The sequence below is a fragment of the Cygnus olor genome, chromosome 5 (genome assembly GCF_009769625.2).
Source record: "Cygnus olor isolate bCygOlo1 chromosome 5, bCygOlo1.pri.v2, whole genome shotgun sequence".
NCBI classification, from domain to species: Eukaryota; Metazoa; Chordata; class Aves; order Anseriformes; family Anatidae; genus Cygnus; species Cygnus olor.
In genome coordinates, this window is record NC_049173.1 from 60,726,641 (window position 1) to 60,737,756 (window position 11,116).

At 41.5% G+C, this 11,116-nt stretch overlaps 1 protein-coding gene across 6 annotated transcripts in view; it reads right to left on the reverse strand.

Moving 5' to 3' along the window:
* KCNC1 (potassium voltage-gated channel subfamily C member 1) overlaps positions 1-11,116 on the reverse strand; it is a 126,865-nt gene that overhangs the window by 11,220 nt on the left and 104,529 nt on the right. For 2 of the 6 annotated variants that reach the window (XM_040557399.1, XM_040557398.1), the window contains one exon: positions 5,804-8,473. In XM_040557399.1, the coding sequence (XP_040413333.1) occupies positions 8,409-8,473 (65 nt within the window). In that variant the 3' untranslated portion in view covers positions 5,804-8,408. Of the gene's footprint in view, positions 1-5,803; positions 9,292-11,116 lie in introns of those variants that run through there. The other 4 variants (XR_005820026.1, XR_005820027.1, XR_005820028.1 and 1 more) reach the window with 4 other exon arrangements.

The following is an 11,116-nucleotide window of genomic DNA, read 5'->3' on the forward strand; positions in this document are numbered from 1 at the left end:
TTCTTTGTCTTGCCTATATAGATTGAAAACACTGGGAAGTAATAACTTGTCTTGAGAGCTTGAATTACTACATGCTTTGCAGTTGGTCAGGACCTCTAGATGCTGCTGTAGTATGAAGAGTGAATAATAATTCATTGTAGGTGGTACATGGTTGAATGTAAAAACAAAACCACCACCACAACAACAGCAAAAACCACACCGAGTTGTTGCTCATTCACTCGGAAATGAATGCCCTGTTCTGTATGTCAGTATGCTTTGTTTACAGAATAAAACGTTGTACAAAATGAACTGAGGCTTTCTGCTCTAAGGAAGGGAGCACACAGTGAAAAGCTCTCAATCAAGCGAAGAAACCCTCTGCATTGCTGGCGTCCAGAGCTTAGTGAGTGTTGCTTGTAGGTGTCCTGATGGAGAAGGTCAGTCTCTGCAAGGCAAAATGCAGAGCCAGCATGCTATGCTAATGCTTCTGGAGTGCAAAGACCGACTTTTTTATGCGTGTCATCGGTTCTGAACAAAGAAAGCCTTTTACGTAAGCAAGATGCATTCAGAAGCAAATAAACTGACAAGGTTTGTAACGTATATGTAACATAGAACAGGGTAAGCAAGTGTCTGTGCAGCCATTTCTGCCTCCCCTTCGGTTTTCTGAAAACAGGCAAACCTGCCAGTGAGCCGACATGCATGGGGGACAGGGGGAGGGAAGGTGGATTTACTATGGAAGCTTTGCTGGAGAACAAGTTAGACTGTTAACCCTCAGACCACTGATCTTTCAGGCTCTGGGGGAGAAGGAAGCAGTTGTAAATACGTCTCTTGTTTGAAGTCATAGGAGATGCGCAGTTGTTACTCATAGAACCACCAAGACGCTTGTGGGCCATTTTAAAGAATGCTGGGAGTAGGAAAGTGTTCTTTTCCAGAAGTTTCTCTTTCTTGAAGTGAGAGAGGGGGTTAAGAGAATCGTAGTAGACAGGATGCTGACTAATGAATACCTAGATTATTCTATTAAAAATAGATGTTGCTTAATGTCTTTCCTTACTACTGTGCAAATTAAGTCTTAAAGGTCTTAAAACAAGAAGTCTTGGGGCCCCTCACAGAGGATGGTTCCTGACAAAAACAGGGAACCTGACTCAAGAACCGGCTGAGACCGACCCTGTGGTTTGGACAAGAGACAAGGAGCAGCTGAGTCTGCACAAAGGCAGGAGGTCAGCTAGTGATGATGAAGAAGAGTTATCAGCCTTCATCCCCACAACCCCGGTGACCACCACCAGGAGATATGGAAATGACTTCTTGGAACTAATTTTAATATGAAGTGGGGATGGGTCATGCATATGTATAGGCGCATTGTGAAACTTCATGCATATGTAACTCTTTACTGCATATAACCAAGGCAAGTTGCTGCGTTGGGGTGCACACGACTTCGGTGGGACTACCCCCCCGTGCTGCCCAGCGCTGAATAAACATACCTACTTTACAATCTTACTGATTGTGGAGTCCGTTTTCCGCACGTCAGAAGGATTGGTTTAGGCCACGTGTAAGTCACTTATGTTATTTGACTTGGTGTAGCTCCCTGATTGAGTTGATGCTTTACTGCTTGGAATTCTGGACCCTGCATTTGAGTAGCTGAAGAAATTGTGTGTGAAGAAAAGTGTGCTTATTTGAGAGAAAGATACAGTCCTGTCTCTCTTCTCGTTTGCCCATTCATCGCTTCTTATCTAACGCTGGCTTCCCTTCCCTGTCTGCATGTTGTCAGTCCTATTGGTGACTAGTTCTTGCAATCTGCAGCTGCCACAAAGGTTGCTTATGTGTGAGCGATGGGAGGTTTTGCTCAGCTACGTGCCTGAGCATCGGGAAGTAGAGGGGCAGGGAGAATATGCTTCAGTTTTGCTTTATGTGACATTTTTGGAGTCAGAAGACTTAAAGATGGGGATGGAAGGCAGACCAAGGAGGTAAGTTTGAATGTACAGGAGAAAGGTGACCGTGGAAAGACATTCAAATGAGTGGCAGCACAAAGCCTGACGTAGTCAGCTGGAACAGGGAAGGAGCGCGGAGCGGGTGGGGATATTCAAAACACAGGCCCTGAAGACTGAATAATCACACGGGGATAGCAGCATTCCGTTCCGCTGGTACCACGCGAGGGAGATGAGGGACAAGCTGCTATTTTTCTCCCTCTCCAATCGTTCATTAATAACATGAATTATTGACCTGCACTGGGTTTTCTTTCTCATTCATGGCACATCTTGAAATTTTCAGTTCTCTTCAGCTGGAACAGCAACATCTCTGTTCTCACCTTCCAGTCTCAGAAATCTGTAGCTCAACCCTGTGACCTAGTCCAGCACTTAATCAAATCCTTTCTACTTTTCCATTACATTCTGTGAACTCTGAGCCAGCCCTTTACTTGACTTATGCAAGATGTAAGTCATTTTGAGACTTGCACTTCCTTTTCCCTCATTAGAAATCAAGATGATGGCAGATCTTTGTCGCTAAAATTGTGGTCATGTTTTCACCAAAAAGTCCTCTTGGTTCTCTCAGCAATTTGTGTATTTATTATGGCATATGACAAGCCTTATGCATTTTCTTTTAACTAGATATTTTCTTAAACAAAAAAAAGAAAACAACAACAACAACAAAAAACTTCAGATTTTTTACCCAGTGTTTGAGTTGTCCTAGTGGTATTCACTACCAGCTTATAGTTAAGAGCAGCTGAAAAGTCGGAAAAGGGAAGAAAAATACTTAAGACAAAAATCTCAGACTTGCTTCCCAAAGGCTAGAAATGGAGGCACTCTGTGGTAAATCATCTCATGCGGCTTTGATTGCACTTAAAAATGTGCTCAGTAGAAGATGGACTTAAACCAATTTGTTGAAAACTGTAGCTTGCACAAAAAATAATTGGAGGCTTGAACTCTTGACATATCAACATCTTATTTTATTTGCAAAAAATGAGGAAGTACATCCTTTGTTCTTTTTCTAATAGCTTTTGTGTTGTTCTTAATTCCTGATAAATGCTGACATCTTGTTCCGGGATACAGTGATGATTTAATAGTCCTGACTTAAAACGGATCAGTTGTATGGAAATGGCCCAAAAAAGTAACTGTAAAGGGAGGTGTGTTTTCCATATGCACTTCTCAAGTTGGAGAAACTGCATGTGTAAAGCTGCTGCTGTTGCTTTGTAACCCATTTAGAGTCAGATCTTGAAGGGACTGAAGTAAGGGATGTTTCCACTTGTTTGTGTGTGTTATTCACAGGTTCACCTATCAGTTGTCTCCGCATTCACCAGTTTTTAAAGCAGGAGCAGTTTTTACTCAGTAATGCCTCTCTGCAGCCTGGAAAGAGGATATGTAACTGAAAATACTCAGCAATTAAATGGTCTCTGTGTATTTGAATCATGACCTGGATGAACTTTGTGCTGTATTGTGGGAGAGTGAGGAAGCATACATTTGCAGAGAATTGGGAGAGCACATTTTTCAGCTTGATTGGAAGTAAGAGCAACAAAGTAATTCTTCCTGAATAAAAGCTGGCCATGGAGATGAGAAAACTCAGGTGACATTTATTTTGCTAAACTTCCTCAGGCATTTTTATTTTGTGACATGCCGGATTTCAGTTCATTTTCAGACAAGCCTTTACAGAATGGACAAGCCTAAGTTAAATTCCTTTGTTGGCAAGCCTTTCAATTAATTTTAATCTTTCTCCTATGTTTCCAGACTGTTTTGTCTATGGACCACCTTGTTACTCATATGCAATGCAGTCTGTATGTCTACAGCACTCCCTGATCATCATCATCTTTTAAGTGTATGTGAACACGTTGCTATAAGACTGTATTTTTACATTTTTAAAAAAATATTCAGAAGCAGGGCCAAGAATTGGGAGATTTTTCATGTTCTGACTTCTTTTTTCTGCAAATGACAAATGAGTTTAGCTTTTGTTTTGTTTTTACTGATTTCAATGCATGAAGATGTACCTAAATTAGGGCAGCAGAGGAGTTGCCAATCAGTAATGAAGATGCTCTGTCATTTTAACTGTGTGGGTGCTTAATCATTTTTCCATAATAAAGCTCTGCTTTAAAGTACAAAAGAAAAGGAATTCCTGTAAGGGTACTGTGTTCTGCAGACAAGGAGACGTGGCATCTCTTACATAACGGAGAGATGCTTTCCTCTGCTGGTGCCTTGATTCTGAGTATGTCGATCGTAACAACTGCTCCTACATAAATACTGCTTCTCATCTTTTGACCTTAGAACACTTTAAAAAGGGGATAATGTCACAGAAACAGGAGGTGAGGCACAAAAAATAGACATGTCCTAACCAAGGTCATCCACCATGTACACAGCAGAGCCAAGAATAAAATTCCCCATCCTCTGAGTCCCAGGCCAGGGCTCTGTGTTTTACGCCACTGGTCCTCGACAGTGTTAAGTAGGCCTCACTGCTGTTACTTCCCTCTCTTGGTGCTTTCCTCATCCTCCCTGCTGCCCCGGTGGCTGTTAACTCTTATACCCCCACCCTGCTGCCTCCTCAGCCTGCCCTCTGGCCTCACCCTGCACCCTTCTCATCACCCAGCTCTCCCACTACTGCTGTGGTTTCCCCGGCCCCCACCTGCACTGCCAGCACCACTGCAGAGCACGACACCTGCTAGCTGGCTTGCTGGGCCTAGGGCCATGTCTCCCACTCGTGGTGCTGCAACACGCTGCCGGCAGCCGAAGCTACTCAGGTCTGGGCACTGCATGGGTCCCTTTGCGATGCCCCTGCTAACCCAACGGCACTACTCTGCCTTTTGCTGACTGAGGAACCTCAAAGATGCGCTCCACGGGCAGTAGAGAAGCCGATGAAAGCCTATGAGTGCCTGTTTTTAACAGTCAGTTCCTGGAGGTGTTTGGACCTATGTACAAATAGAGTTTTTTAAATGCTTGGGTGAATGCAGAGGGTTGAAAACCTGGCCTTGTCAGCCTGAGCCAGGGAGCGCGTGATCCACAGGGGTGGATCAGAGTGCTTAGTTTTGAAACATTTGCTTTGAGAGAGAAGCAAAGCAAGTCAAGAGATACCGTTCTGGATGTATTTTTGTACCTAAAGTTTAATTTGAATTCAAATACTGCTCTTGATCGCAAATAAGCATTTATATTCCCGTTAGAGAGAGAAATGTTGCACCTACAGTCCTAGATGAATGCAGAGGCTTTGGGGCTTCTGAACAGACGGGTATTTTACGCCCAAGCTCAAATATATGAGCGACTTAAAAATAACCTGCATAATTGAAGCACATTTGCATGAAGTGAAGTTAGCTTGTGTGAGCCAAAGTTGCTTCCAGGATATATATGGAAAGCAGAGTGGTAGGCTGCTGTGTTTTGAACCTACGAAGAGGATATGCAGAGTGGCAGACTAATAGCTGCGCTTGGTTTTGCTTCAGGATCTTCATAAGTGGCTGTGCACTCGGTTTCCTTGCGAACGTCCTTGCCTTAGCCCTGCTTGCTCTGCATTTCAGACTGCTCGTTTGTCCCAGCAGCCATTTGTTTCGGTGATGTATTTTCTTCTTGGCTCTGAAACTTTAAGGAGAAAGAAGGCAATTTATATGAAAAATCACTTTATCCAGATTAATGACTGCTGCACTTGACTGTTATCACAGTGGTATTAGCTCGATTCTTTGCTGGAAAGAACAGAAAACGCTTCTCAGGTCCTTGCTGTCCGAAATGGCACTCATGGAGACAGCTTCGCACACAGAGAGGCCTGGCAGAAGACGGGTACCTTGGTGCAGCCAGAGCACACAGCTGTACGTGTGGAAGGCGTACCTGGGGTGTGCTGCCAAGGTTAGCAAGCCAAACAACACTTAAGAACAGCCCAGCAAACCTTCCTTATGCAAAGCAGCTGGGATGCTGCGTTATATTTCTCATAGGGTTCAGTGTCAGGGTTCGGTGCAGCAGCTCCTCCTGAAGCTCTCCAGTTGTCAGCGCTGCCTCTGTCGTGCGACGGGGAACTGTGGGGTCAGATGGACCTTAACCTGCAGAGCATCTCCTCAAGAGCAGTGGATGGGAAGCACTGTTCTGCTTCTGAAGGGTTTATAGAAGTCACCTGAAGACACAATTACCTCGAATCAGGAAAAGCTGAGGAGCACCGGAATGAAAATGGGGCTGGTAGATGTGCTAGTGCAAAAAGTAGAACAGAATGACAATTGCCTTAGGCCATGTGTACCCAACCTGTTAATTATAGCGAAAGCTCATATATATGCAAAGCACTGCAGAAGGGGAAGACCTATGTGGGATTTACAAGGCTGAATCATTAGTGTTCCTTATTATGGTAATGGGGAGTTTGAGCAGCCTTCACACTGGGCCCCTGAGTTACAGTGTTAAATAAAAAATGTGGCAAAGCTACTTGGGGATTCTTAATATGCTAAAAGAGGAAAAGTTGTTCAGTAGACAACTTTTGGATCCTGGATTAACCTGGATCGTGCCTCAGGAGGTAAGAAATTGCCCATTTATTGTCTGAGAATAACAGTGTAGAGACAGAGGGAGTAAACTAGTTCTCAGGAGAAAGGATAGTCAACTGACATACAAATCAAGTACATACTGCTAGATCAAGGACTACAAAGGAGCTTCCTAATTATGCTCAAGTTTATATCATCAGCCTTTCTCCTGTTCGTAAAACACAGCTTGAGGTCTTCCTTCCTCGATTTCCTTTTTGAGTAGTTTTAGGAAGACAAGGTCCATCTGCAGTTGGTTTTTGTTTTTGTTTTGTTTTTGTTGTAGCTGTGTGTAATTTGGCACTTACCAGAGCCATAAGTGGTTCTTCTTTGTGGTGTTGTTGGTTTGTTTGTTTTAATCTCTACTTCCTCCAGACCTTAGGGATGCTATTCTATTACATTTTCTTCCTCATCAGCAGTCCCAGATGCCATCGCTTTTGTTTAGAAGGTTGCCAGCTCTTTTAAAGTGCTTCATGTGAGGATAAAGGTGTATCCTTCCTTATAGAAAGTACTTCACCAAAATGCTGTTGACACATAGTTCATAGCTGTCATGTCTAGGTTCTAAAATGAATTTGTCCTGTTGTGTTTCTTGGTTCTTACTGCTGCATGTTTCATGTGGCAAATAAAATACGACTCAAACACCTGGATTTCTTTCAGGGTTTTGTATCAGGAGGCTCAGTGGCTCAGTGAAGAACAAGTGAAGGACGGGGCCCAAAGAAGTAAGAAAAACTGAATTCATTTAATCAGCTAAAAAGACAAACTTTTATTGTTGTTGAGGAGGGAAAAGGAAGATATCTAGATAATTATAGGGTTTTTAAATCTTCCCTGTTAAAATTACTAATGGTGTGAATTCTTCAGACATCGGTTGTATCAAGTGTTTGCAGGCTTCATTTATTATCTACTAACCCAAATTAGCATTGTAGAACCAAAGCAATACCAAGCTCTTCTCCTACGTTTCTGTTGAGAACACTGTATTTATTCAAGATTTTAGAAGCAAGTCTCTGGAAACCCCTGATCGCTTCAGAAAAGGATTCCCCTTTACACTATACAGCAGGCACTGAAACCATGATACAAAATTTATTTCATGCTAGAATTGTTTTGCATAACATTGTGCATGCATTTTACTCAGTACTAAATTGCATACAATGCTGTTGTCTTGTTTCTTAAACTTTGAGACAATTTATACTCGAGTATCTTCCTGATTTTGTACTATAAGTCCCAGTTTTAAAATAACACCTTTTTTGTTTAAAATTCATACTGATTACTTAATATGAACAATTTATGAAGGGTCTTTACGTTGGATCTATACATCAATAAAATACAACATAACCAGAGCTGGAAAATTAAATCTAGACCAGCTGTTACTGTCAGGTCTGAAGGAAGGTCCCATGTGTCACAAGCATGCCAACAAAAACAGACAGGAAAAAGTTTCTTATTTTTATACACTTCTAGTTGGATTAAAAGTTCTTGATTTCCATGTCGGTGTGATGAACTATGAAGGCGTGGTCAATATGACCGATGACTGCCTGATTGCACTTTTTAAAACCATTACTCTGTATCTTGTATACAAAAAGAAGCGATCCATAGCAAAGAAATGTACAGTTTTATGTTTTACATTTTTAGCTACAACAATGTATGTAAAAGTAAAGAGCTTTGAAAGAAAATATATAACTTTGCTTTTTTCTCCTTAATCATACATTTGCAGTGTTTCTTGTTTTTTATTTTTTTTCTATTTTTGTCTTCATGCAATTCATGCTATGGAACAAAAAAATAGATTTAAAAAAAAAGATCTTCTACAGTTTTGTTACATTTTGGCCGTAGAAAAAGCCTGCATCTCTAGTACAACTCCAGAACCATGAAGAATCATCCGTAAAACCTGCATGGAGCGAGTTAACTTTGTCCAAATGAGAAGGTCTTCTATGCCTGCACAGTTCCACACAGATGTTTATTAGCCATCAATGTTCATCTCCATCTCGCCTTGTCAGGTCACTCTGACTGCCTCTGTTGGCATATATTTAGCAATGACTGGACTTTCTTTGCAAAGATCTGCATGTAAAGAATACAATCAGTACTTGAGCTTCTTCCCTGTGCTTTTCACATCAAGCTTGGCATCTTAGTTTTAAAGGAAGGAGGAAAAGGTGAAATAGCTACATGCAGAGGCAGCCATATTCTTCTTCAACAGGATTTTTTTTCCATGCAGTCAGCCAGACTGAGACCTCTCTACAGTGTGTCTGAGTATTGCTTTCAGCTTAAAATAGGCGCCCATGCAAAGTTTCATCCTACTGTGCTTGTTTGCTCAAACTCCTGCAGGGTTTCTATGGCTCAAAAATATCCTGAGAAAAGCAAAATCTTCCATCGTTGGCATGTTTCAGCATCGGCTATATGCCTAACCCATTCCATACAGAGCCAGTAGATCCGCCATTAGCCACAATAAGCATATACTAGCACGATGCACCAGGAAGGAAGCTATCTGGTGCATCTACCCTTCATCCTATGTACTGATACCATGCAGCATGTATGGCCCACCAGTACTATGTAAACGCCTGCCTATTGTCATCTGAGTGCTATTTAGGAGTGTTGTCACCTAGCATCAGTAGTAACACCATTCCCAGCAGGTGCTACTGTGAGACATTGCATCTTCAGACTTAGTCACCTGGATTATATGCAACATAGCATAGGCTAATTGAAAATAAAGCTTTTTAGACCATTCTCTGCTACTGATCCATGCTACAAAATAGATGGGATGGGAGACCAAGAACGTCTCACTGGACTAGGAGAGCTGTAGGGCGCAGACACTGAGGATAATCCTATCGCTTTTCCACTTATGCCAGCTATGCTGTTAAGGCTCCGTGACATTTCGTAACCTTCATTTAAAAGAAAAATGCAAAGTACAGCATTGGATCAATGACAGAATGGACTAAGAATGAGGTCAACATTGTAGCCAGTTCAGTAGCATCTGCATGCACCGACATGCGAGAGTAGTATCGCTTGCAACGTGACTCAGTAGGCCATTGAAGAAAAGAACAAGTTCAAAAAACAAAACAAAAATCATCATTTTTCAAGGATGGTTAGGCTTTGTAATTGATCCTACAGGCAGCAATGTGGTTGTACCCTAAAAAAAAGTCAATGGGAGGGGGGGTTTTGATGTCTCAGTCATACACTCACGCATACCTCTCCCTGCCACCTCATGCATTTTGACCTCAGGCAAAATTAAGGTTTCTGGTAGCTTTGGAGGAGGATGAAAAGACAAAAAAAAAATGAAGAAGAAGAAGTAGCAAGTAGCAAAATCCATGGAATTTATTGTGTTGCTATAGAGATACTACTCCTTTGTTCTCAGCATTAAAAAAAAAAAAAAGACAACAAAATTGCATGCATCATTTCCCTCCCTCCCCCCACCACCCTTCTTTTTCAGACATGCACATAAACAGCTCAGCAAGTGTACAGAGAGTTGCACAAACTATGGATGAAATTCTGTTGGAACAACAATTAAGATGCTCTCAACGTGTTTCAAACAGGCCAACAATATGCTGACATATATTACTCTTTAGCCAACCGGCCTCCGTTTCACTCAGTAACGGGAGGCGGTTGCAGTGCATTGTGAAAACCATACATTCCTCATCCCAAAGGATGTGCCATTTGGAGTGTTCCCCTGATCCACTGGAACCACCCGAACTCGCCCAGGCTGAATGAACGCGGCCAATGCTTATCCAATACAGAATCAAGTAAAACACTTTGCTACAAAGGTAAATTTTAGAGGATTATACTTTCATATGAAAGTGTTGTGGTCCAACTATATCTTTGTTGATGATAAGCTTTAAACTTATAAATACATACACTATCTATAACTGGCATTTACTATAACTATTGCCCATCATACAATGGCACATGGGAATTCTATACTCCATACTCAGTGTATGGTTACATTGTACAATCTTTGCAGTTTTAAAATATTGACTATATCATATACTATATACAGTACACCAGTGATAAACACTGATTTGAGGAGAGAGACCTTTTCCAATTTCCCCATTGTGTATCAACTTTTATGCATATATATGTAATTTTAATTTTTGTTTGTATGGTTTCCTCAGGGTAAGTTACCTAAACGAAACAGCCTGTTTTAAGAAGGGAAGGGTTTTTCCCATTTGATTTGACTTTTTTTGTCACTAAATAGATGATTCTGGTCATTACCAAACTAAAATGCAGTTACTTCTGAGAGATCTGTAGCTGTCAGAAGTCTGAGAAACTAACTAGTAATGATTTATTTATGAAAGTGATTTTAGATGGATTATTTTCCAATTGTAAGACACCTGTGCTAACAGATGTTCTTGTGTGCTTCTCTTCCTTTAGTGAACTAAACAGGTATGAATATCCAAATAATTTGTTTTAGTGCTCTGTTAAGGCAGCCAATCATTTCATGTTCCTTGAGGATGTTTTTTTTTTGTTTTAACTTTTGTTGTCTGCCACCTCCAAGTCTATGCTCCTCAGAGATTGGTAAAATACATGAGCTTTCCAAGTGGCAAACCTTCATCGCTGTCAAATGGTAATTGGCCTCTCCTTGGAGGATGGGCTAATTTAGGGACATTGTAGAGCATTCTCCACTAAAGCTCGCTGCACCAGCTAGGGTGGAAGACTCAACTGCCTAGCATAGCTGTATGGGGTAGTTACAGCTCCTCAGGCTTTTCTTTC